The 23,627-nt window shown below is 36.9% G+C and overlaps 1 protein-coding gene across 1 annotated transcript; it reads right to left on the reverse strand.

The window, feature by feature from the left end:
- Positions 1 to 6,755: 6,755 nt before the first annotated feature.
- LOC580956 (4-trimethylaminobutyraldehyde dehydrogenase) lies at positions 6,756 to 23,242 on the reverse strand. The gene is made up of 9 exons (XM_030997720.1): positions 23,087 to 23,242; positions 18,380 to 18,505; positions 16,512 to 16,657; positions 13,640 to 13,769; positions 12,719 to 13,050; positions 11,681 to 11,821; positions 9,572 to 9,760; positions 8,997 to 9,223; positions 6,756 to 7,695 (listed from the first exon to the last, which is right to left on the reverse strand). The coding sequence occupies exons 2-9, from the start codon at positions 18,486 to 18,488 to the stop codon at positions 7,488 to 7,490; spliced, it is 1,482 nt and encodes a 493-aa protein (XP_030853580.1). The 5' UTR covers positions 18,489 to 18,505; positions 23,087 to 23,242; the 3' UTR covers positions 6,756 to 7,487.
- Positions 23,243 to 23,627: the final 385 nt, after the last annotated feature.

A 23,627-nucleotide genomic window follows, 5' to 3' on the forward strand; every position in this document is an offset into this window, starting at 1 on the left:
ATCTTCATAACTAAACGCTATTTCTCATTCATATTTATCATGACTAAGGTCAATATCCGTCCGGTTAATTTCAGGTCAAAGAACGCGCGCGTGCGCGTACGTGCGCGCGTTAATGCGCGCGCAAAATTTTAAAATGCTCAAAATCGTCTCAAAATCATTTTGCATACGTTTTAGGCCATTCTTAGCATTTTATAAAAAATCGCGCACACGCGCATGCGCGCGCGTTTTCGCGCGTAAAACTATTACACAACATAGAATCGCCATTTTTTTTCTTTCATAATGATCCACATATTTTTACAAACAAATTGATACCATGCTTATCTCTTTATGACTATTAATAACGGAATGATCGACCGTGTATCAAAAATTTCCGTGCGCGCGAGCTCTTGTAATACATAGCATATATGGGCAAAAACATGCCTGTACAAAATCCATTGTACCTCTTTAGGCTGCAAGGTGACCCCAATTTTGTTTTCATATTTTGATAGAGAATAAATTGGCAATATGATTTCATGTTTCATTTGACCTTCAATTAACTCATGACGTCATCATAATGGCCTCCGAACTCAAAATTTTAATTTGCATATTATGATGTCAGCATATTTTTTGAAAATTGATTGTATCTCTAAAAATATTGATCAATTTTCTTCCAAATTTTGATATGTTCTACCTGAAACAATGTTCTACAAATGTGGCTGGCACAATTTTTCATTTTGACAAAGGCATCATGGCTTTTGTGGGCGATTAAAGGAGGCATGTCAATTTTTCACATTTTGCGTGTATTCTCTAAGGGACATGATTTTTTTTCTCAAAACTGGATTCTACATTCCCGTCTTTCGCGAGTAATATCTCCGTCGTTTTAGCTTCGTTTACGCTGAACCTCGAGTATGTTGTAGCTGAGACAATAAGCTATCTCAAATGTGCCCTTCATTTTGTCTCAAATTTTAGTTGGACCAGCCCACCTATACTTGTTCCAAACAAGTATTACAAATCTAGTTAATTTTATTATTACATTCATTTCTATACAATTTATAAGAATAATGATTTTTAGGAGTTGGACAATTTATGTATTTTTTATATTTATATTTTATGTATTTCTTCTTGCATATTTTACGTAATTCATCATTAAACCACATTTTGTCTTTTCTGGGCTTATAAAGCTTCTGAACTTTTATAAACAACCATCATATATAGACTTAAATTGATTAAAAAAACAATCATAGATAATATTTGGATTTCCATTTTCAGATTGCCAACATACGGCTTTAAGCTTTTCGATAAATGATTGAATATTATTTTCACATATATCACGTTTCACAATGGGTGAATATTCTATGTTATCAATTATTTTATCATGAATGCAATACACTGGGAGATGATCGATTATATCAGCAAATATAATACCACTCTTAATAGTTTCTATGTTATTAGTAAATATATTGTAGCTGAACTTATAGTAACACGAGTTGGATAGTGTATAACTGGAAACATTGAATTTACCATAAGTACATCAAGAAAATCACAAACTTGAGGACAAGAATTAGCATTGAGTAGGTTTATATTAAAGTCTCCGGCAAAGTATACACATTTATTTTCTTTATTAACTATATTCACAATTGAATTGAATTGAAAGAATCGATGAACGTCCGAACAGATGTATTCGGTGGTCTATAAATAGTGCCAAAAATGATATTTTAATTTTTAATTTTTATTTCAACAAAAACAGACTCCAATTCAGCAGTATTTAAATCCAGATCCAACCTACGAGAAAAAGTTAAATCGTCACGTATATAAATGCCTACCCCACCCCCAGAACGAGTATTACGGCCATTACCCACAAATACGTAACCATTCATATTATATACACTGGGTCATTTTTTTTCAGCCACGTTTCAGTTGTAGCTATTGCACAAAATTCATAATCAATCAGATTTAAAATAGGTGCTCTTACTTTTACAAGTCTTTTGCATGATGCAGGGTTTTTTTCCCAATGATATTCAATAGTTAATAAACATCTTTTAACTAATTCTATTAAAAAGACGACGGGTAATTGGTTCATTTTCACTAATTGAAAAGCGAAAGCAATTTAATTAATTATTTCATTGTTGTATAGATATTGCAACCATGGTAACAGCAATGCAAGAAGAAATTGAAGGTCAATTTCAATCCCGCAAAATTGATCATGTTCGGATTGCGTACGTCATTGTCAGGTACGCACATTTCAATAAATAACGAAATGAAATTGCCTTTTTTGACTTTCTGAAAACCGTTGCGATCGCGATCGTTCTTAGTTTTTAACACGTTCATGTTCTAATGTATGATTTCAATTTCTCATTCCTTTTCAGCGGTTAATCGACACATACTACCTCATAATACAAGAAACTGCACGATTGTGACGTCACGATCACTGCTGACTTTACTCTCATCGGGTGGATGCTATCTTTACCGTAGAATAGCAGAAAGAAATCATGAAAAGAGATAAAAGAGAGTCATGGAAAATCACAAATTGTACGAGGATTTCACACCCAGGATATTAGATCGGTCACGAAAATTTTCAAGAAGACAAAATTAAAGAGAGAGTTAAAACTAGAAGTTCGCCAAGCTTGAAATAAAATTTACTTGCCGATATCAAGGATTTATTCATCATTCGACACGTCTTCTCTTGATCATGTATGAAGCAGATATTAAAATATTAACACTTTGATTGTTGAACTATAGTATAGTATTAATGACTGCTTTGAGAGAAATAGTTGTTTTTATACGCTCAAGGGAAGGTTAGAATTGTGCTATTGCCCGAGGCGTGCCGAGGGCAATAGCCCAATTGTAACCTTCCCGAGAGCGTATAAAAACAACTATTTCTCGATGATTATGAGGCACGTATATCAATTGGATTTGTATGCTAAAAACTAATAAATTAGACATATCTATTAAAAACGTGTCACATAAACAATAATTGTCGTTAAAATAAAGGAGTGTTTTACCATGGACCTAATACGTGGTTTTACTAACCTAATATGTATTTCCCTGTTATATTGTTTGTTTTCAACGCTTCACTATGCTATACTTTTTAGCCAGAATACTAAATCTATTTCATTATGACTAAATTCCATTTGAATCACAATAACGAGTTGCCCAGTGTTAAGTTGTTGATGGAGTGTGTGTTGGGACAGGGGGAGGGGGAGGGGGTGGGTGAGGGTGGTGTGGTCAGGTTCTCCCAATCGGAGAAAGCTCAAAATAACCCCATACATGTAACTAGTGCAAGCTCTTAACAAAAGACTATATTTTCCTACGATAAGAGATAAATATTGATTACCTTGCCAATGACAGCTTGGACTGAAAATAAACACATTTATGAAAGACAAGTTGCAAATTGAATGATAAATATTATTATTATAAATGGAAAGATCTAATGCTGTAAAACCCGAACCTTCACAGATTACCAATGACAGCCATTTTCATGGCAAGAAATCTTCATTCATTTTCAAATTTTATGTTGTGATTAAATAGGTTTTAAACATTCAGCTACATGATACTTTTGCAAAGCTCAACCACTTGCGAAATTTAAAGAAGTTTCAGGTTTGACAGAAAAGCATCAATAAGTACTTTGATATGTGTCTTCTTCATTGAAGCATTATCATAAAATATAAAGAATTAAACTGCTTCACAAAGCATTTATTAAAAAAGTAATATTACATGATTTCACATTTTATCACAGAAGTTAGAACTCTTACAAAATTTGTGATATAACGATGTAATAATATTTTATTCTGGTTTTACCGAAAAGCATCAATAAGAACTTTGTTATGTGTCTTCTTCACAAAGTATTTATAAAAAAAACGTTACATAATTTCATTTTTTATCACATAAGTTAGAAATCTTACCAAATTTGTGACATAACAATGCAATAATATTTTATTCTGGTTTTACAGAAAAGCATCAAATAGTACTTTGATATGTGTCTTCTTTATTGCAGCATTATCATACAATATAAAGAATTAGACTGCTTCACAAAGCATTTACAAAAATGTAATTTCACATGAATTCAGTTCTTACACAATTTGTGAAATAAGAATGCAATAACATTTTGTGATCACAACTGATTTGAACATGCACCAGACACAATACCACGAAATAGATACAATCGAAGTATAAAAAAAAAAAAAACGAATTTATCCATCCTGCAAGTTTATCTTGGATTTTGCAGCTGATAATTGACAAAGATTTGTGTAAAAATAGTTATACATTAAAAAAGAATCATACCATCAGGAGAAAAAATAGATTACAAATTATACATGCACAAATAAAAACATGAACATGATGCTAAGCATAATCAGTCATGACGATATTTCATTTCAGATATCGCGTTAAGATAATACAGATACAGTATGAACATTGATAAATTTCACATCAAATCTTTTTGTGTTTTTCTAAAACTTTACATAGAAATACAACAGATATTTTAGCCGATGAGCAACCATAGGAAAAGAAATAGAGTTCTTAAGCCATGATAAAAATGTTAACATTAGACTTGTAGCACTCAATTAGAGTCTGTAACTACTGACAAAGATTTATTCATTGTAATGCTGTACAATAAACACAATTGAAAAATAAAATAAAATGCATCAAGACAGATATACAATGAGAATACTTTTGATCAGGAAAAAACGGACCACTGACAAAGATTTATTCATTGTAATGCTGTACAATAAACACAATTTAAAAATTAAATTAAATGCATCAAGACAGATATACAATGAGAATATTTTTGATCAGGAAAAAACGGACCACTGACAAAAGATTTATTTATTGTAATGCTGTACAATAAACAAAATTGAAAAATAAAATAAAATTCATTAAGACAGATATACAATAAGAAAATTTTTGATCAGGAAACCTCCCAAAATATCTAAAATACAATGATACATATTGAAAGTTATTACTTAATATAAACTATGTGATATTTTCACTTAAATTAGAAAAAAATATCCTTTCATATATGGTTAACAAAGTATTGTGGATATATAGAAGAAGAAAAAAAAGGAACAATAGGTAATTTTTACTGCATGAGAAATCTTCAATTTGACAACATGCAGTTGATTGTTGAAGAGGAATGGCATCATTGGCAAGAATAAAAAAATACAAAACTGAGCAAAGAGGAAAACAAATTAACATGAGACTAGATGGAACTTTGACTGCACGCAGTCGAAAATGATGCCTCCGTCATAGAGCAATTTTACAAACCAAAACAGAAGAAATTTTTTATATGGTGGTTAAAGAGGTAATATCAGATTTCATTTGACCTTATGAACCAAGAATCGACTCAGTTTATCGGTTCTCCACTTACCATACATGACCTAAGTTTGGCAGCAATCCATCAATCAGTTCTTGAGATAACGCGATCACGAGCTGTTTTTGCATACAAAATGAGCCCTGTGACCTTTGACCTCGTGACCCCGAAATCTAATGAGTTCATTGGCTCTGCAAGATACATACATGACCAAAGTTTGGCAGGAATCCATCAATCGGTTCTTCAGATAATGCGATCACGAGCCGTTTTTGCATACATAATGAGCCCTGTGACCTTTGACCTTTGACCTCGTGACCCCAAAATCTAATCAGTTCATTGGCTCTGCAAGATACATACATGACCAAAGTTTGGAAGGAATCTATCCATCGGTTCTTCAGATAACGCGATCACGAGAACGGGACGTACGTACGTACGTACAGACGTACGGACGTACGTACAGACGTACGGACGGACGGACAACCCGAAAACATAATGCCTCCGGCTACTTTGTAACGGAGGCATAAAAATAGCAGTGATCTTAAAGTGCCCGGACAAATCCCTCAAATAGGACTCTAAGTTGTAGATCATTGTGGCTTCTTACCTACAACTACCTGTCTAGAACAGCATTCTAAGTAATGGGTTTAATAAAATCACCATGATCAAAGAACACCAGTTTCACAAGAATTTTTTTTAATAACAGGCAAGTCATGATAATGAAACAGGATGTATTTGTACACATCTAGTAATATATCCACAGATCCACACATGACCAGAATTATTGTTATAAAATTTCATAAAATTAACAATTTAAGCCCTAAATAAAGATATATATTATTGCTTATGGCTCCACAAAGTTTTTACTGTATGAAAATAAAAATTTCATTAGACCTGTTTTCTTCAATTATAGTGCCCTCCCCCTTCCCCTCACTGTTTATCTTGGTATAACCAAGTTTCTTCATTTCTAACTTCCAAATTCTTGAACGCATTTCAAATTGAAAGATTACAAACAAGCTTTACTTCATAACAAAAATAATAAGCAGGGCAATTAATACCCTAATATGGCAGTACAATCAATCATAACTTTTTCAGGGAAGAGGGTACCATTTGGTCTCAAACTAAAGCGCAATTTCCATGAGATCAAATAGACATTATTCACCCTTAAGCTGCCTACCGGTAGTTCTTTTCCACTCTTGATACAGAAATGCCATGTACATGTACCCTGGTCCACTGTAGTACTGCCATAACCTCGTTAAGTCACCCTAGGAATAAAGCTGTGTAGTCACCAACTGATTCATTATAGTGTGCAGAGTACAAGTATGTAGTAGCATGACATATTCTAGGCTATTGTTCTAGTAATTTTGTCAGTTTGTTAATATTTTTTGTAAATTGTTTTAGTGTTTTATTTCTTCATGTAGTTTTCTTTCTAGATAAGTAGACAACCATCTCCCTACCCCACCCCCACCCCTCCCCCCCCCCCCCCCAAAAAAGTGCAGTGTTTATTAATGGCTTGTTTAGGGTATAACACTGTACTGGCACAAGAAAGGTTAAGTTATATGCCACTAAAAGATAATTAAATGATGATTTGTTACTCATACCCGTAATTCACCTGTTAAGGCCAGCACACGTTATTCAATTCAACTGAAATCCGATGTCACAATACATAGCAATTACATTAGATATGAAAATTTAAGGAAACATTAAAGAAAGGTTAAATTCTATGCCTCTAAAAGATAATTAAATGATGATTTGTTACTCATACCCGTAATTCACCTGTTAAGCCCACCACACATTATTCAATTCAACTGAAATCCGATGTAGCAATACATAGCAATTACATTAGATATGAAAATTTAAGGAAACATCCATCTTCATTGAGGTTCTGACTAATGATATGAATAGTAAATATTGAAATTTATGTTTATTGTCAACCTTCAAGGTAAAGTTAAGGCAAAATTGGATGGAAATTGCATACTGTCACACCACTGGTCTGACGTAGCTACAATTCAGAGCCAATTTGGCTTTTCCTCCTACGAGTAGAATTGCAGTATCCTAAAATTCAATTTTATGATTCATATGACAATTCAGAACAAGTCATTCAGACTTTACATATTAAAATATTCATATAAAATGCTATCGCAGATTGTGGGATTATGGGATTATAGTACGGTTGTAAAAAGTGTAGTGAACTTTGTAAAGTAGCTTAGTAGGGGCAATCGATATCGCCCATCTCCACGTACACACTCTTAACCTGGGTGAAATGGTTGATGGTATCCAAGGCATTCTCCCGACCGAAACCAGATTGTTTGTAACCACCGAACGGAAGACCAAAGGGGTTCATGTTGTAGTTGTTAATCCAGCAGAAGCCTGCTTGGAGCTTGGATGCTACACGATGAGCCCGCTTGATGTCACTGAAGAGAAGAACAGAGAGGGGGCCGAAGAAAGAAGGGGAGTGGGGGGAAGGGGACAACAGGTAAGATGGAGGAGGGGAGAGGATGGGAAGGTGAAGGAGGGGAGGAAATGGAGGAGGGGGAGGAGGATGGAGGGAATGGAGGAGAGGGAGGGGAGGAGGAGGGGGAGGGAACAGGAGGTAGGAGCAGAAGAAGAGGATAGGGAGAGAGAAAGTGTGGTATGGAGGGGAGGGGTGGGTATGAGTTAGAGATGGATATGAGGGGAGGGGATGGGGAGAAAGGGAGGAAGGAGAAGGGGAGCAGGGAGAAGAGGGAGAGAGTAGATAAAGAAGGTAAGACAAAATAGTACATACGACTGCTCATTAGAGACAAAAATATGCTCATTAAAATAGACTTTCATTGATTTAAAATCTTTATTTAATTTGTATAAGGGAATTGCATAAGGGAAGGTTAAATCGAACAAGGTTATCAAAATTTCCTGTTTGGAAACATTCAAAGTAATGATTATTATCAATTTTAAAACAGTAAAACACAGTCCCACTTTCGCGCTCTAAACATTGCTGGGATTTGTGACGTCACTCAAGTGAACCAAAGTAGTATAAGCAGAAGATGTCCAATAACAATGCACACATTTTTAGTGCTTGTCTCGTCGTCTCCTCTTCACTTATTTCCCTTACTTCACCAGTGTTATTCTTACTGTTTGATCTGTTGCTTCACTCTATAATTCGGACATGGTTTACTTTTGATGAAATGCATGTATGCATCTACAATACAATGGTGTCTTCGTTACATGCCATAGTGAAGCTACATCTGATTCCTTTATTATTTTTCAAACACTGAATTTTTCATTAAAATAAAAACAAGCCTATAGGAATAAAAGAATCCAGTAGTCAACAGGTAAAAGTGAATCGGTAACATTGCCTCAGATTCTGAAACAAAATCCAGGATTTAGCTCATGCAGCAATCATAATTATAAAACTTTAGGTCAGTCAGGAATCCCATGACTTTTACCAGCCGATCGCCTGTCTGATTATTAAGATATTTATGATTGGAAATCGAAACCAAATTTTTTTTTCTTCAAACTTTCCTAACGTTTTTTTATAACACTACAATCTATTGGGAAAATGAGTACCGTATGGTAAAACCGGTCACTCAAAGATTTTTACTTTTTGAGGCACTTCATGATCATTTTGAAGCGCAATCTTTTTAAGGCTTCAATATTACACCATATCACAGACACTGATAACTCCTAGGACCATGCATCTCAGATTTAACATTGCTAAACGATGCCTTTAACTTACCTGGTAAAGACACCACTGGCCAGGCCATAGTCTGTATCGTTGGCACGCTGAATGGCTTCTTCCTCCGTGTCGAAGGGCATGACACAGACGACCGGGCCAAAGACCTCCTCTCTAGCAATGGTCATCTTATCATCCACGCTGAGGACAGTCGGACTGACGTAGAAACCCTCCTGGCAGTTAGGGTCAGATGTGCTGTGCTTACCACCACCGCAATGGACAGTAGCACCCTGTATTAAAAGACAGTGGCAATAGTCAGAAATGTCATGTAATAATAATAATAATAATAATATTCAGCTTTTAAATAGCGCTTAATACATCTCAGACGTCGCTAAGCGCTTTACAGATATACTATTACCCTGGTCATTGGATTCATTGCTTGCCTGCACACACTGTGTGCACAATCTCCACTCCCTGGGGAGCATTCCAGCCAGACGTTACATCTTTAAAATAACAAATAGACTAATAATCTACAATAAGAGATACATATCTTAAAGTGGAAAAGTGAGAAGATACGTGAGAGAAATAAAGGAACAGCTGTAACTATAATTTTAGAGGATGAAAGGTATTTTGCTGACCTCTTTTTTAGCCCCATCAATGTACCCCAAGATCTTTGACATCTGACCTTCGTTGATGACAGCACCCATCATGGTGTCTTCCTTCAGAGGGTCTCCAATCTTTAGAGTCTTGGTCTTGTTGACAAAGCTCTCCAGGAACTTCTCATGGATGTCCTTTTGGACGTAGACCCTAGTTCCGTTACAGCAGACCTTCCCACATTAAAAGAAAAGCAAGAATATTTGATAGAATTTTGAAATAATTGTGTCCCATGATCCCATCACTCATTAACGCTCTCCAATCTTTAGAGTCTTGGTCTTGTTCACAAAGCTCTCCAGGAACTTATCGTGGATGTCCTTTTGGACGTAGACCCTAGTCCCGTTACAGCAGACCTTCATACAAAAAGAAAAGGAGGAACCCTTGATAGAATTTTGAAACAAATTTGTCTCCCATCATTTATTAAACCACTGGGCTTGATGATGTAAATTTAATGCACTTAACATTCTGGTATTCTATAACTTACAGATAAATGAGTACACATAATAGAGTTGTCGTGGTCTAGTGGATACGTCACCAGACTGTGGATCACATGGTTCACGGTTCATGTCCTGCCGCGGCACTAATGTCCTTTGGCAAGTCATAAATCTACATTTGACACTCTCCACCAAGGTGAAGTTAAGATGATATTATATATTATATTGTTGCTTTTACTCTGTTAAGTTTTCAGAAATAACAATAAAAACAAAGAAAAGAAGAAGAAAAAAGTTAATGGGTACCCAGTAGGAAGCAATTCCTTGAATACTTTTAATAGCACCTTATTATTGCTGCCGAGCTACAGCTGGAGTAATGATGTGATACTTTGTATTAAGTGCAGGAGAGTATATTCATATACATGTACTAGCTGTGATATATAAATGGACCTTATTGATAATGGATTATTATTATTACATCTTTATTATGTACAGCTCTTGTTTTTATCCAATTTGCCATTCATTGGCATGTTGAAGGAGCAAACTGCCGCAATAAAGTGCCCAGAGCTTCCAGCATCACTTGTAAACAAACCGATACTATTCACTGCCTACATGACAAAGCTTTCAAGGATGTTCCATTAACTTTGACAGACAAGAAATGATCATGATCTCTTTGATAATTGATATCAAGTATCAAGCACCTACATGTATCAAAGCTACGTTACCAAACGCTCATTCCTGGCCATCTTCACCCTGAAGAACCTCTCCAGGGCCCTGTTTCATAAAACTTGTTATCAATAACGAATGCTAACTTTCTATGACAAATCTCCCCTCAGCCGATCAAATGCCACGATTTCAGTAGCTTATAACAGCTATTGAAACTTGTGATTGATAATATGTTTTATGAAACAGGACCCAGGAGCATATCATAATAACACTAATAGCTCGTTCTTATGTAGTGCTTTTCAGGACCGCAGCCCCTCTCAAAGTGCTTTACAGATAAGTATATTATTACCCCGGTCATTGGATTCAGGCTCACCTACACACAATGTATGCACATTCTCCACTCCCTGGGGAGCATTCCAGCCAATCGTCATTTTTACAAGCTCACACTTGCTAATCTAACCACATTAGCTTTCGCATCCTACCGGGCACCCAATTAACACCTGGGTGGAGAGTGGCAAATGTAGATCAATACTACGCTAAACTCAAATTTGTTGTTGTTTCATTTCATTTCTAACTATAATTCAACTATTTTGACCCCCAAAATAAACACCTAAACTATAAACATGACCAAATAACCAATGTTTTATCTCTTTTGGGGAAAATGAGATTTCCATATGTTTTCTACACAAATCACGAAAATGGATGATTTTCGGGCTAACAAGAAAAGACAAAAGGTCATGTGACTTTGTAACAGTAAGTCTGATTTTCGAGCGTTTTTTTCTCAAAACATGCGCAAGACTCGAAAGAAAAAAGTCATAACATTTCAGCGTAAGATTCTTCGGCGTTAAAAAATTATCTCAAAAAATGTAGAGGGGAGGGGGGGGCTTTTAACCCCCCCCCCCCCCCCCTCGGGCTAGATAGGGTTAAAGCACTGATCTTTGAACACTAACTTCATTTTTTAGTTCTCAAATTACGCTTTGCTGAACAGCAACTTACCTGTCCTTGGGTTAGGAAGTTTGCAAGCATAGCTCCCTTGATGGCGTTATCCATGTCAGCATCGTTGAAGATGATCAGTGGAGACTTGCCTCCCAGTTCAAGGGTCAACTTGGCAACTCGGTTGGAGCAGCTCTGCATGATCTGCCAGGGATCAAATGTTAAAGATATAGACCGGTAGTGATAAAATTGCAGTTCAAGGGTTTTTGGTGCAAAATATCCATTCAATAATGTTTAAATACTGCCTTCAGAGGTTTAGATGGCAATACTTCAAACTAAATTTGAAGTTGAAGTTGAAGTGCATTCGCGATATCTATGCAGGCCGGATCCATATAATTTACCAAATATATCAATTAGTAGGCGGTTTCCCAGCAAAATTTTTAATAAATACAGAATTGCGTACTGAAAAGACCAAACTGGCAACAGACCCATTTTGCAAAATGCATAAAATGTTATGTTAGGCATTTAAAATTGCTCCCCCCCCCCCACCCCCCCCCCCCCAAAAAAAGCGGGCGGTCAAGGACAACCAAGTGATTTTTTTTGTTTTTGGCTTAAGGTCTGTCTGTCATAAAACTGTAGGCTAACACTGGTGATTGAAAAAACCTGTTATTGGCTACACACCAAATCAATGTCAAATCGTCCATGAGAGCCCACTACTACATGTATGCGTCTTTAGATGTCCAATGACAGCCTGGGAACCATTTCACAAAGCCGTTTTTCAATGACAAATGACAAAAATCAATGACAACTCTGCTGATAACCAATCAGAAGCAAGGATTTCAGTAGCTTATAAAAAAAACTGTCATTTGTCACCGATGACAAGTTTTGTGAAACACCCCCCAGGGGTTGCAGGATAGTATCTCACCTTCTTGGGAACCGTTTCACAAAGCATTTTTCAATGACAAATGACAAAAATCAATGACAACTCTGCTGATAACCAATCAGAAGCAAGGATTTCAGTAGCTTATAACAAAAACTGTCATCTGTAACCGATGACAAGTTTTGTGAAACACCCCCAGGGGTTGCAGGATAGTATCTCACCTTCTTGCCTGTAGGCACACTGCCTGTGAAGGAGACCTTAGCCACATCAGGGTGCTTCGAGAGATACTCTCCAGTCTGTCCTTGCCCCTGGACCACGTTAAAAGCCCCCTTCGGTAGTCCACACTCGATGAAGATCTCAGCCAGGATGGGCGCGGTGATGGGGGTAAAGGGGGAGGGTTTGTACACCATGGTGTTCCCGCAGGCCAGGGCAGGTGCAGCCTTCCAGCCAATGTTGGGTAGGGGGTAGTTCCACGCCCCTATACCACCACAGACTCCAAGAGGCTCACGCCTGGTATAGCCGAAGGAACCCCCTGCACAGGGTACATGCTCTCCTGTAGATATACAGAGGGAAAAGGTTAGGGAGATAATATGACAATGTCTCTCCGTAGTAATGTAATTATGTATTTACAGCAAATATCTCTCCCCCCCCCCCCCCTGTCCCCCTCCTGCCACAGAAACAAACTTATTTCAGAATAAGTACACTCTGTCATTTCCAGTCAATTTGGGTATGGCAACAAAACAAAAATCACTTAAGTAGTAAACTCTGAAGAGAGAGCTTGAGTAGAACATTCATGGAATTTAAATCTTCTGTAAAACTAGAAATTTAGCACCTTGTTAATAACACCCATACTTACGGCAAGAACATTAATGAGAATGGCAAAACTTTAGACTTGTGATTCACTCATTTTGTCACGAAACATTCACAACTCTGGACCAATCGCAAAATGTGTGACAGTATCTTGCATGCAATTTCTAATTTTACAGTATTATGAAAGCCTGGGAGTCGTTTCTCTAAACCGTCATGAGTCTAACTTCCTGGACATCCCATTAAAACGTATGCGATAGAATTAACAAACGTTTCTATATGAAGTCCTCGAACTTAGATTTATGACGGTTTCGAGAAACTGGCCCTGGACCCACCAACGATTCCTGGAGCCAGCCCTCCGAAGTAGTCCAGGCACTCTACGATGTTCTTGATATCCTCTCTGGCCTCCCAGATAGGCTTGCCGTTGTTCCTTGTCTCCCATACTGCCAACTCCTCAAGTCGTTCCTGATTTTAAAAAAAAAGTTCAGATGGTGGCGATCGAGAAGTCAGTTTAACACTTCATTTGCTTTCTTTCTTTGTCTCTCTGCACAATTTAGCGCTTAGAGACTTCGGTGGTAAGCGCTTTATACAGGTGAAAGTAACGTTTTTATTGTTATTATTATTAATTGCTCATTGGTGCAAAATAATTAGTACCAATTCTTGCTATCGTTGATATAGTGACGAATACCTGTATGTTATGTTCAGGCTCCATTATAATATGCCACAGTGATAATTTGGTGACCAAGCCGCTCTGGTCTATTTAGCGTGCCTGTTGATATGTGGTACTTTATGTTTCACATAATACATCGGGAAACATAAATTTGCACCTACCGTGTTAACATACATTGTGTTACTTACCATTCAGTTATAATATAGAGTATGTACACTGTGCCTTGATTGTCTAGATAAATGTATGTCTATTATTAAGGTAATACAAAGTTTTGGTATGGGGTCATGAATTTGGTTCAAATGAACATATTGGAAGCATATGCGATCCTACAATATTCCGTGATCGTTGTCGCAGTTGAAATCGAGTCTAAAGTTATGAAATTGTAATAACACTATTTATGTTGCATAGATCACTCTCAAGGTCCAGATATTAATTGAGCCATAAAACGATGTTTCTGGACTAAAATCGACTGATTAGCTATTCCCGTTTGGAAATTATATATCACATTTACATATTCTGAGATTTTCATGGTCACAGCTACCATTGTACGGCTGTAGACGCTATTTGAAATTTATCAGAATTTACCGGGAGCACCGGTAAATTTTTATATTCAATTTTTCTTGAAACAAAAGTGTTATAGGAGCTAAATTTTCTAGTGCTTATAATACATTCATAGGGGCATCCGAATATAAAGAATTGTAAAGAATCACTATCCACCCAATTTTCAAAATTTTCCAAAACTTTGTATTACCTTTAATATTAGTAATGCCAGAAAGAATGATAAAAGTCAATAGCCATATACATGTGCAGGGCTCTGATCAAGGGCATAAAAGTGTTACATATGAGGTGAATTTTAAAAGTCAATTATAGACTGTGGCAACATTAATTTTGTAATCTGCAAACATTATGCAACACATAGCTAAAAAATCAGACCTTAACAAATTGCCGTTAAGCGGCAATCAGTAGCCAAATATCACATCATCAAAAATGTTACGTACATAACTCGGTGTCCACTTCATGCTGATATTTCTCTTATAATTTAAATTTTTCTCAACAAAGTACATGAGATGTTAAAACATACCCTAAACAAAACTTAAAACCATTGCCATATTAACTTTTTTCAATTTAGTTATTAGAATTTGGCCAAAACAAATATGGACACCGAGTTATGTACAGTACATCTTATTCTCTAGATGCTTTCTCTTTGCCTTATTGTCAGATATGGTTTTGCATTAGTCTAATATCGACTTCAATTGAAGGAATGATGTGTTTCCTGAATGAAACATAATTTGCAATGTGTAAATAGTTTGTAAACTACTATTTCAGGACTGAAATGTTAGATTTCTGTACTTAATCGTACATAACTGTGGACACCAAAAGTAAGTAGTTTTACATTCAAATTATAACTTCTTGTTCCTTAAATTCAATAAATGTTTGTTTAAATGAAAATGCAGAAGGGTGCAATTCATGCTGACAGAAATAAATTGATTCATTTATGATAATTTATTTCAAATTGTGATTGGTAGTAACGTACATAACTCGGTGTCTTTTTATAACGGTGTCTTAGTTATGTACATGACATGAAAAAGCTCAAACTGCAATATTTTGTAATATTCTTCTCACCAAATCAGACGTGTGTATGTCTTATACATTGTTTACTACCTTACCATGACAAATAACTAAATATAGGTGGTCTTATTGAAGAAAAAAAAACATGGTGTACGTACATAACTCGTCACGTACATAACTCGGTGTCCATTCATTGTTGATTAAATCACACATACAAGTTAAAATGGGGAATCCAATGTTATCAGTGCTCTTCATTCACCTATATACACCATTGCATTATCATTTTGAAAGAATACAATAAGTTTTTGTATAGATTCTGTTGCATGGTTTGTTCATAACTACAGGACACCAAACATTTTCCATTTTCAGAAATCTGAATATTTTTAAAACCATGACCCAGAATGAAATGATCTGATTAGAAATCAAAGATAAAGTGAAACTAAACATTATAACATTGCAAGCTTGTAAATAAATCAATTATTTATACACCATTCTTCAGTTAGTAAGATTTGAAATTTGCAGGACACCAAAGTTATGTACATATCACAAAAATTGTATCACGTGTAAATGGAATAAGAAAGTAAAATAATAGGAATTAACTCAACAGAAATGTTAATTATTACATAGATTCTACATCAAGATTTAAAAAAATCACAAGTTTTGCATCCCATTAGTAAAAATATGGTATCCAATTAGTGCATGTTTTGAATGTAACGTTAAAAGTGCTTAAAATAGGCCTTTTTTCATCATAAAATTGCTCTAAAATCTTTAATTTTAACTCAATGAAGCTGAAAACTTGTTTGGAGCTTCCCCCAATGGTACTTTTTAATATAAAAATGCTAATTTGTGTCTGGGTCTCATGGTTTTGGATAATTGAACAATTTCCCAGTGTTCAATCTACATTTTTGTGAGTGTACCCTTGATCTGAGCCATGCACACATGTATATCATAAGATTTTCATTTTTTACCTCGAGCTTCCTTGCGACCTTCTGTAGAACACGTCCCCTCTCTAAAGCCGGCACTTCAGACCAGACCTCGAACGCTGCCTTTGCAGACTGCACAGCCCGATCTACATCCTCTTCGCTAGCACTTTTACATTCACACAGAACCTTACCTACAAAGATACGGAATAAAACAACCCATATATTTACATTATATTATTTCTATGTAATCAATATAAATCCATAATGCTAACTATTTTTTACTGCACGGCCCTACCTAGATCCTCTTGCCTAGCACTTTTACATTCACGCAGAACCTTACCTACAAAGACAGATAATAAAACAACCCTCATTTACAGTTAACAACTAAATTACTCATACCCCTTCTAAATTTGATATTTTGTATGTGTGTTTTGTAACTCAAGAATGAAAGTAGGACTACAGTGTAGCTGAATTAGGGCCTTTGTGGAATACATTTAGATGTAAGCTTAAATACTGCACTCTCAAAAAACATATATGGGACAAATCAATTTTTCACATATTTCAACAATTACGGGAATGAACAATTTAGTTGTTGACTGTATCTATTATTTTTATGTAATCAATATATCAACAATGTTTAATGCCGATCGCCTGTCTGATTATGAAGATATTTATGATTGGCAATCGAAATTTGAAAATTCATTTTCCAAACGGTTTTTAAAACACCACAGTCAATTGGGAAAATGAGTATGGTTTACTGGTCACTCAAAGATTTTTACTTTTTTGAGGCACTTCATGATCATTTTGAAGTGCAATTTTTGTTAGGGTTTCAATATTACACCATATAGACACTGATAACACGTAGGGCCATGCATCTCAGATTTAACATTGTTAAACGATGCCTTTAATGTTGATTGCTGAGTAAATAATACATATATTTGCATTTTTGCTATAACCCAGGACTTTGAAACCCTTGCAGGCAAATGACCTCCTAAAATTCAGGATGACCTCATGTTAAAGCTCCCTATCAGGAGAGTCAAAACAGCAGATTTCCTATTTTATAAAATTCAAATCGCTATTCCACTTGCCACTTCCATACTCCATATGCTACTTCAATTATCATTGTTATAGTTGTAACCTGAATATGGATAAACTTTCTCACTGAATAATGACAAAATGAGCAGCAAGTATTTGTAAATGTAGGTAGTAAAATTCATTCGTCAGATTTGTTTTGAAAACATGTACCTGACGATACATCATTCTTAAGGCAGCATCTTTGAGAATCACCCCGTTTAAATTAACCTGTCTACTCAAGTCAATTTCACTATTATAATTATTATTATTTCAGTATTCAAACTTGTTCAACTTCTCTTTCAAGACGTCATACTAGAAGCTGACATTTTGAACATGTACATATACAGTCAAACCTGCTTTAGTGACCACCTGTATAGAAAGACCACCTGACTACAATTTTTTTGTTTCCCTTGAAAACGGTTTCTCATTGAAACATGTGCTAAAGGAACCTGTACATAAAGACCACCTGCCTATAAAGACCACTTTTCTTGTCTCCCTTGGGGGGTCTTTATAGACAGGTTTCACAGTAGTATACAGTCAAACCTGTCTATAAAAGCCACCCAAGAGAAACAGAAAATGTGGCCAAGTACTGTCGAATGGCCACTGTAGACAGGTGGGCTTTCTAGACAGGGTCTGAAACTCACATTTCTTTCTTGAGGGAGACAAAATGCATGGCCACTATAGACAGGTGGTCTTTATAGAGAGGTGGCCACTAAGACAGATTTCTGCATGGAACCTAAAACATACATTTATATTTTCAAATTATGTATTGGTATTTAAAATACTATTTATCAAAATGAATTTAAGTGTGTAATTGAATACCAGCAGTGGCGACTTACCAGTAGCAGGTTCATAGACTTTGAAGTCCTGAGAGTCGTCGGTGTTTGTGGGCGGGACCCGTTCACCGTCGATGAAATTCAGGGGTGCGGTCAAGACAGGGTCAGTCATGTTGAAACAGGAATTATCTAAGAAAAGGACATTTCAGAATGGAAATATGTATAAAGAAATAAGTGGCAACTATGACTAGAGATACATGTAGGAGACTGCAAACTTGTGCTTGATTGGACGACTTGCGATTGATCCAAACCATATACTTCGCATCAATTCTTTGGTACCACACTAATCGCATTCGGGCCTACAAAGTCATCTGTTTCAGAGCCAGAAGGGGGTTAACTCTTTGTTTATGGAATGACCTAACGTCCCTCTAAACGGACATAAAATGCAGGCTACATGCTATAGCTGGCACCTATCCACCTCAAGGTTTTTTTCTCCATATGCCACAGAAAGCGTGTTTCACATTTATGTTTGTTTCATCACAGAGATACATTAAAGCCACACTGCAGTACTTATAACTACATGCACCTATCCACCTCACGGTTTTTTTCTCCATATGCCACAGAAAGCGTGTTTCACATTTCTGTTTGTTTCATCACAGAGATACATTAAAGCCACACTGCAGTACTTATAACTACATGTACTTGCTCCCTCTATATAACAAACCATTCAAAATCGGTGACCATTGGTCCCGCATGATCCTCTTTTTCTTATGTTAATTGAGAGCTGATTTGATGAGATAACCACCTGTCCAGTGACCTTGCAGGGTAGTCTAATAATCCCTCCTGTTCACTAGTATTGATGCAGCTTTAATTTGAGCGCAAAATATGCTGTGGTTTACTATGTGGAAAGAGCTAGACTCCAACGCGTCGCAATGATATCGCTGCAATTAAAACCATCTGGATTCTGGATCCCGGATCGAGGCAAGCTACATGTGAGCAAACAAAACATTAATAAAAGCCTGTCAGAATACACATCATATCTGATAACCAATCTGCATGGTAATAGATGAAGGGGAGTAAACAACCAAAAAAAATCTTTAGGGCGATTCCATGCAATGTTTATATGCGTTAAAGGGATCGTTTAACAATGTTAAATCTGAGATACACGGCCCTACGTGTTATCAGTGTCTGTGATATGGTGTTATATTGAAGCCCTAAAAAAATTGCGCTTCAAAATGATCAAGAAGTGCCTCAAAAAATTAAAAACCTTTGAGTTACCGGTTTTACTATACTCGTTTTTTTCCCCAGTAGACCGTAGTGTTGTTAAAACCATTTAGCATGCGAAATCTTTGACCGCTCTGACCTCATGACGTCACTCATCATGGCAACAGGACCTCTCAAAAAAGGGGGTGCTACGATAGATCTCACTGCGGTGTGAATCCGGTGAATGCCAATGGGCGGACTGTGGGTCGCGTAACAATAGCGCGATCCACGGTCCACCCACAGTCCCCCCTTGCGGTGTGAACACGCCCTTAAATGCCATCATCCCTGATACACTAGTGTACGGTATCATATTTCCAAGTCAATTCAGAAATCAGCTCAATCAAACATCCCTAATTACTCGCAGACTTTACAGATATATAATGTAAATGAAACAATACCATTTTCACAGCTGTGTAGCAATGAATACAAAAACACTGAAAGTAGTCATTACTATTTACTCAACTAATGCAATGAAGGGAGTGTGTATTCCACCTAGATTTACATTTTACACTGTACTAATCAGCTACTTCTGAAATAGAAGTTAAGAAATTTGAGCTTTATTTAAATAATTTGAAATGGCTCTACTTTAGTTGGAAATACATGTACATAACGTACAGTAGTTGTAAAAATAATATCATCATTGTAAAGGGAAATAAATTGCTTCTGTGTTCATGTAGTATTCATCCGTTTTGAGCCACAAAAGCATTAACTCATACATACACTAAATTGTTATGGCTCCACACACATGATTTCCTTTCCCTTTTAATACTGTAGTGATATGACTACAGGTGTTTATGCAGGTTAAAGGGATCGTTTAACAATGTAAAATCCGAGATACACGGACCTACGTGTTATCAGTGTCTGTGGTATGGTGTAATATTGAAGCCCTAAACAAATCGCGCTTCAAAATGATCAAGAAGTGCCTCAAAAAAGTAAAAATCTTTGAGTGACCGGTTTTACCATACTCGTTTTCCCCAATAGACTGTAGTGTTATGAAAACCGTGTGGCGAACGGTTTTCAAAATTTGTAATTCCAATCATAAATATCTTGATAATCAGACAGGCGATCGGCTTGTAAAAGTCATGGATTTCCTGACTGACCTAAAGGTTTATAATAATCATTGCAGCATGAGCTAAATCCAGGATTTTGTTTCAGAATCTGAGACACAGTTACCGGATCCCTTTAATGCATTGTACCTTCTTTGTAAACACTGTCGATGCATACTTTTATTAATGTATTCATGCCCATGCATGCTCATTGAATATTGTTTACCGGTAAGTCATGGCTTACACAAGGTGCAGTGGTTGATTTGAATATATTATATGTATATACAGTGTACATGTACCATTCAGGTGTAGGTCTGCAACTAGTGTAAGGCTTGATTGTTATTCGGACATTAAAACAATGTTAGAATGGGAGGGTTAGCTCCTTGGTTATGTTGGTAGAGACTACATGTATAATAGAGAGACACATGTTCTGATGGGCTCTGACAAGGAGGTGCTTATAAGACTGAACCTACAACGTATCAATAATTATGCCTGGAACCAAATAATAGCTAGTTCTTTTATAGCGCTTTTCAAGACCGAAGGCCCTCTCAAAGCGCTTTACAGATATATACATGTATTATTACCCTGGTCATCGGATTCAGACTTACATGTACCCGCACACAATGTATGCACATGTTCCACTCCCTGGGGAGCATTCCAGCCAGGCGTCATTTTTACAAGCTCACACTTCTTATCTAAGCACAGTAGCTTTCGCATCCTACCGGGTACCCATTTAACACCTGGGTGGAGAGTGGCAAATGTAGATCAATGTCTTGCCAAAGGAATAGTGCCGCAGTGGAACTTGAACCGCGAACCTTGTGATCCACACTCCGGTGACATATCCACTCGTCCACAACACCTCAACATGGAATGGAATTCTTGAATCCTGCATCCTTATTGCTTCACAATACAATGTCACATTTGTATTGATAATGATTATCCAAAGTTCCATTATTTTTCCAAGGACAAATGGCATGCTAGTCCAACAATATTGTAACTCCAAACCAACCAGCAAGGTCAGGGTTAAATTTTTTTGGTAAACAGATACATGTACATATTTGTTCCTCACCGGTCTATACGTGAAACGTGTACATTATAACATACACTTTCTCACATGCCTCATTGGCATCAACATCGTGGAAGCTCCATGTTTCATAACTCCAGGAAGCTCCAACACCGGCGCCGCAGGCGTCGGAGCTTCGGGTGGTTTCGTTGGTTTCTCGTGGGGGCTAGTAAAACAGCCGATTGGGTGATATTATCGTTAAATCTGCAAAGGGAGTACTTACAATTTTTACATCATAGGGTGCACGACTCCTCAGGGCTCAACTACAATCATATTTGAAGAAGTCTTCGATGGGAAAAAAAGGTTAATTCGGGGTACTACACCAACGATTCTTCCATGTCGTAGCGTTGATTCAAAATAGCGATGAGAAGGTACGCATGCGCGGTAGTGGCGAAGAAAATATGAATATTCATGCTATCGAGCGCCGACTGCTCGAAATCGCTGAATATGCACGACTCGAACAAACAAAGCCCTTCTCAACCTCGTGCATATTCAGCGATTTCGAGCGATCGGCGCTCGATAGCATGAATATTCATATTTTCTTCGCCACTGCCGCGCTTGCGTACCTTCTCATCGCTATTTTGAATTAACGCTGCGACATGGAAGAATCATTGGTGTAGTACCCCGAATTAGCCTTTTTTTCCCATCAAAGACTTCTTCAAATTATACATTCAAGTGATTGGAGTTGAGCCCTGAGGAGTCGTGCACCTTATGATGTAAAAATTGTAAGTACTCCCTTTGCAGATTTAACGCTAATATCACCCAATCGGCTGTTTTACTAGCCCCCACGAGAAACCAACGAAACCACCCGAAGCTCCGACGCCTGCGGCGCCGGTGTTGGAGCTTCCCGGAGTTACATGTTTCACTGCAAACCGCTGCACAATATACATGTACTGTACAAGTACATACCGCATAATACATGTGCTGTGCGGGCGGGCGGGCGGGCGGGTACACGTGCATGAAATTAGCGACAGAAAGTTTTGATCATTGTGATTGTTGGTGTGCAGTGGTTAATACTTTAAATAATAGAATTAGTTGGCTCCATCCATGCCACAGTCATGGGTCCAAAGACAAAATTAAAGCATGGTAACAGTTCTGAACAAGCGTCGGGTGGAGGAGGTACACATATTCTCTTTCCAAACATAAGCTTAAGTTTAGCTCTACCTAAAAGAATATGGTGTTCTCGTGGAATAAGCCACTGCACTGGCCACTCGTAATCGAGTGCGTGCACAACCATCGCTCATTCTCACATTGTATATATAGTACACGGTACACGCAATGTCATAAAGTGAACCACAACCGCAACGTAAGTGAACGAGCAGTGGCTTATTTCATTTTTTATTGCCAAGAATACAATGTAATCTAAAACACGAATTATGTATTTACTAATGAACTTACTGAAAATGCCAGTTAAGAAGATTCAAACTGCCAAAGCTTTTCAGAGGTGGACAAAGACAATGCGTGATATCAGCCAGCGCCAGCAGTCGAAAAGGCGAGTTCAAGGCTCAAGCAGCTGTTTTCGCAGGGCAGCTCCTTGCAAAGACTGGTAAAATAACGATACTCCGTTCACAATAATGCACGCTAATGACAAATGAATGGCACATGTGTTAGTGAGATTCGATACAAATCTTGATGCTCACAGTCACTTGGTGGGCGTGGCTTCCCTAGAAACTTTTTAAAGGGATAGTTGAGTTCTGTTGCAGAGGGCGCTACACCAAGTAAATTTGTTTGTGAGTTAATGAAAAACTGAGTGTCAGATTTGAAAGAACATAATATTTAAATGACAAAATCATCTTTGTTTGATCAAAATCATTTCAGACATGGCTGAAATATAACGATTTCTAATACTTGTGTACCACCACAAAATTAGATATTTTGAAAAATTAGATATTTTGAAAAAAAACGAAATAACGCCTTTTACGTCGTATTTCAGTCAATG

The sequence above is a fragment of the Strongylocentrotus purpuratus genome, unplaced genomic scaffold (assembly GCF_000002235.5).
Source record: "Strongylocentrotus purpuratus isolate Spur 01 unplaced genomic scaffold, Spur_5.0 spur5_scaffold_4, whole genome shotgun sequence".
Classification (NCBI taxonomy): domain Eukaryota; kingdom Metazoa; phylum Echinodermata; class Echinoidea; order Camarodonta; family Strongylocentrotidae; genus Strongylocentrotus; species Strongylocentrotus purpuratus.

Coding starts and splice junctions, on each gene's coding strand:
- LOC580956 (XM_030997720.1), bottom strand. CDS start 18,488: ATGACTGACCCTGTCTTGACCGCACCCCTGAATTTCATCGACGGTGAA. Junction 13,051..13,639: donor GCTGGCTCCAGGAATCGTTG/GTGGGTCCAGGG, acceptor GTATATCTACAG/GAGAGCATGTACCCTGTGCA. Junction 11,822..12,718: donor GTGTGCCTACAGGCAAGAAG/GTGAGATACTAT, acceptor GATCCCTGGCAG/ATCATGCAGAGCTGCTCCAA.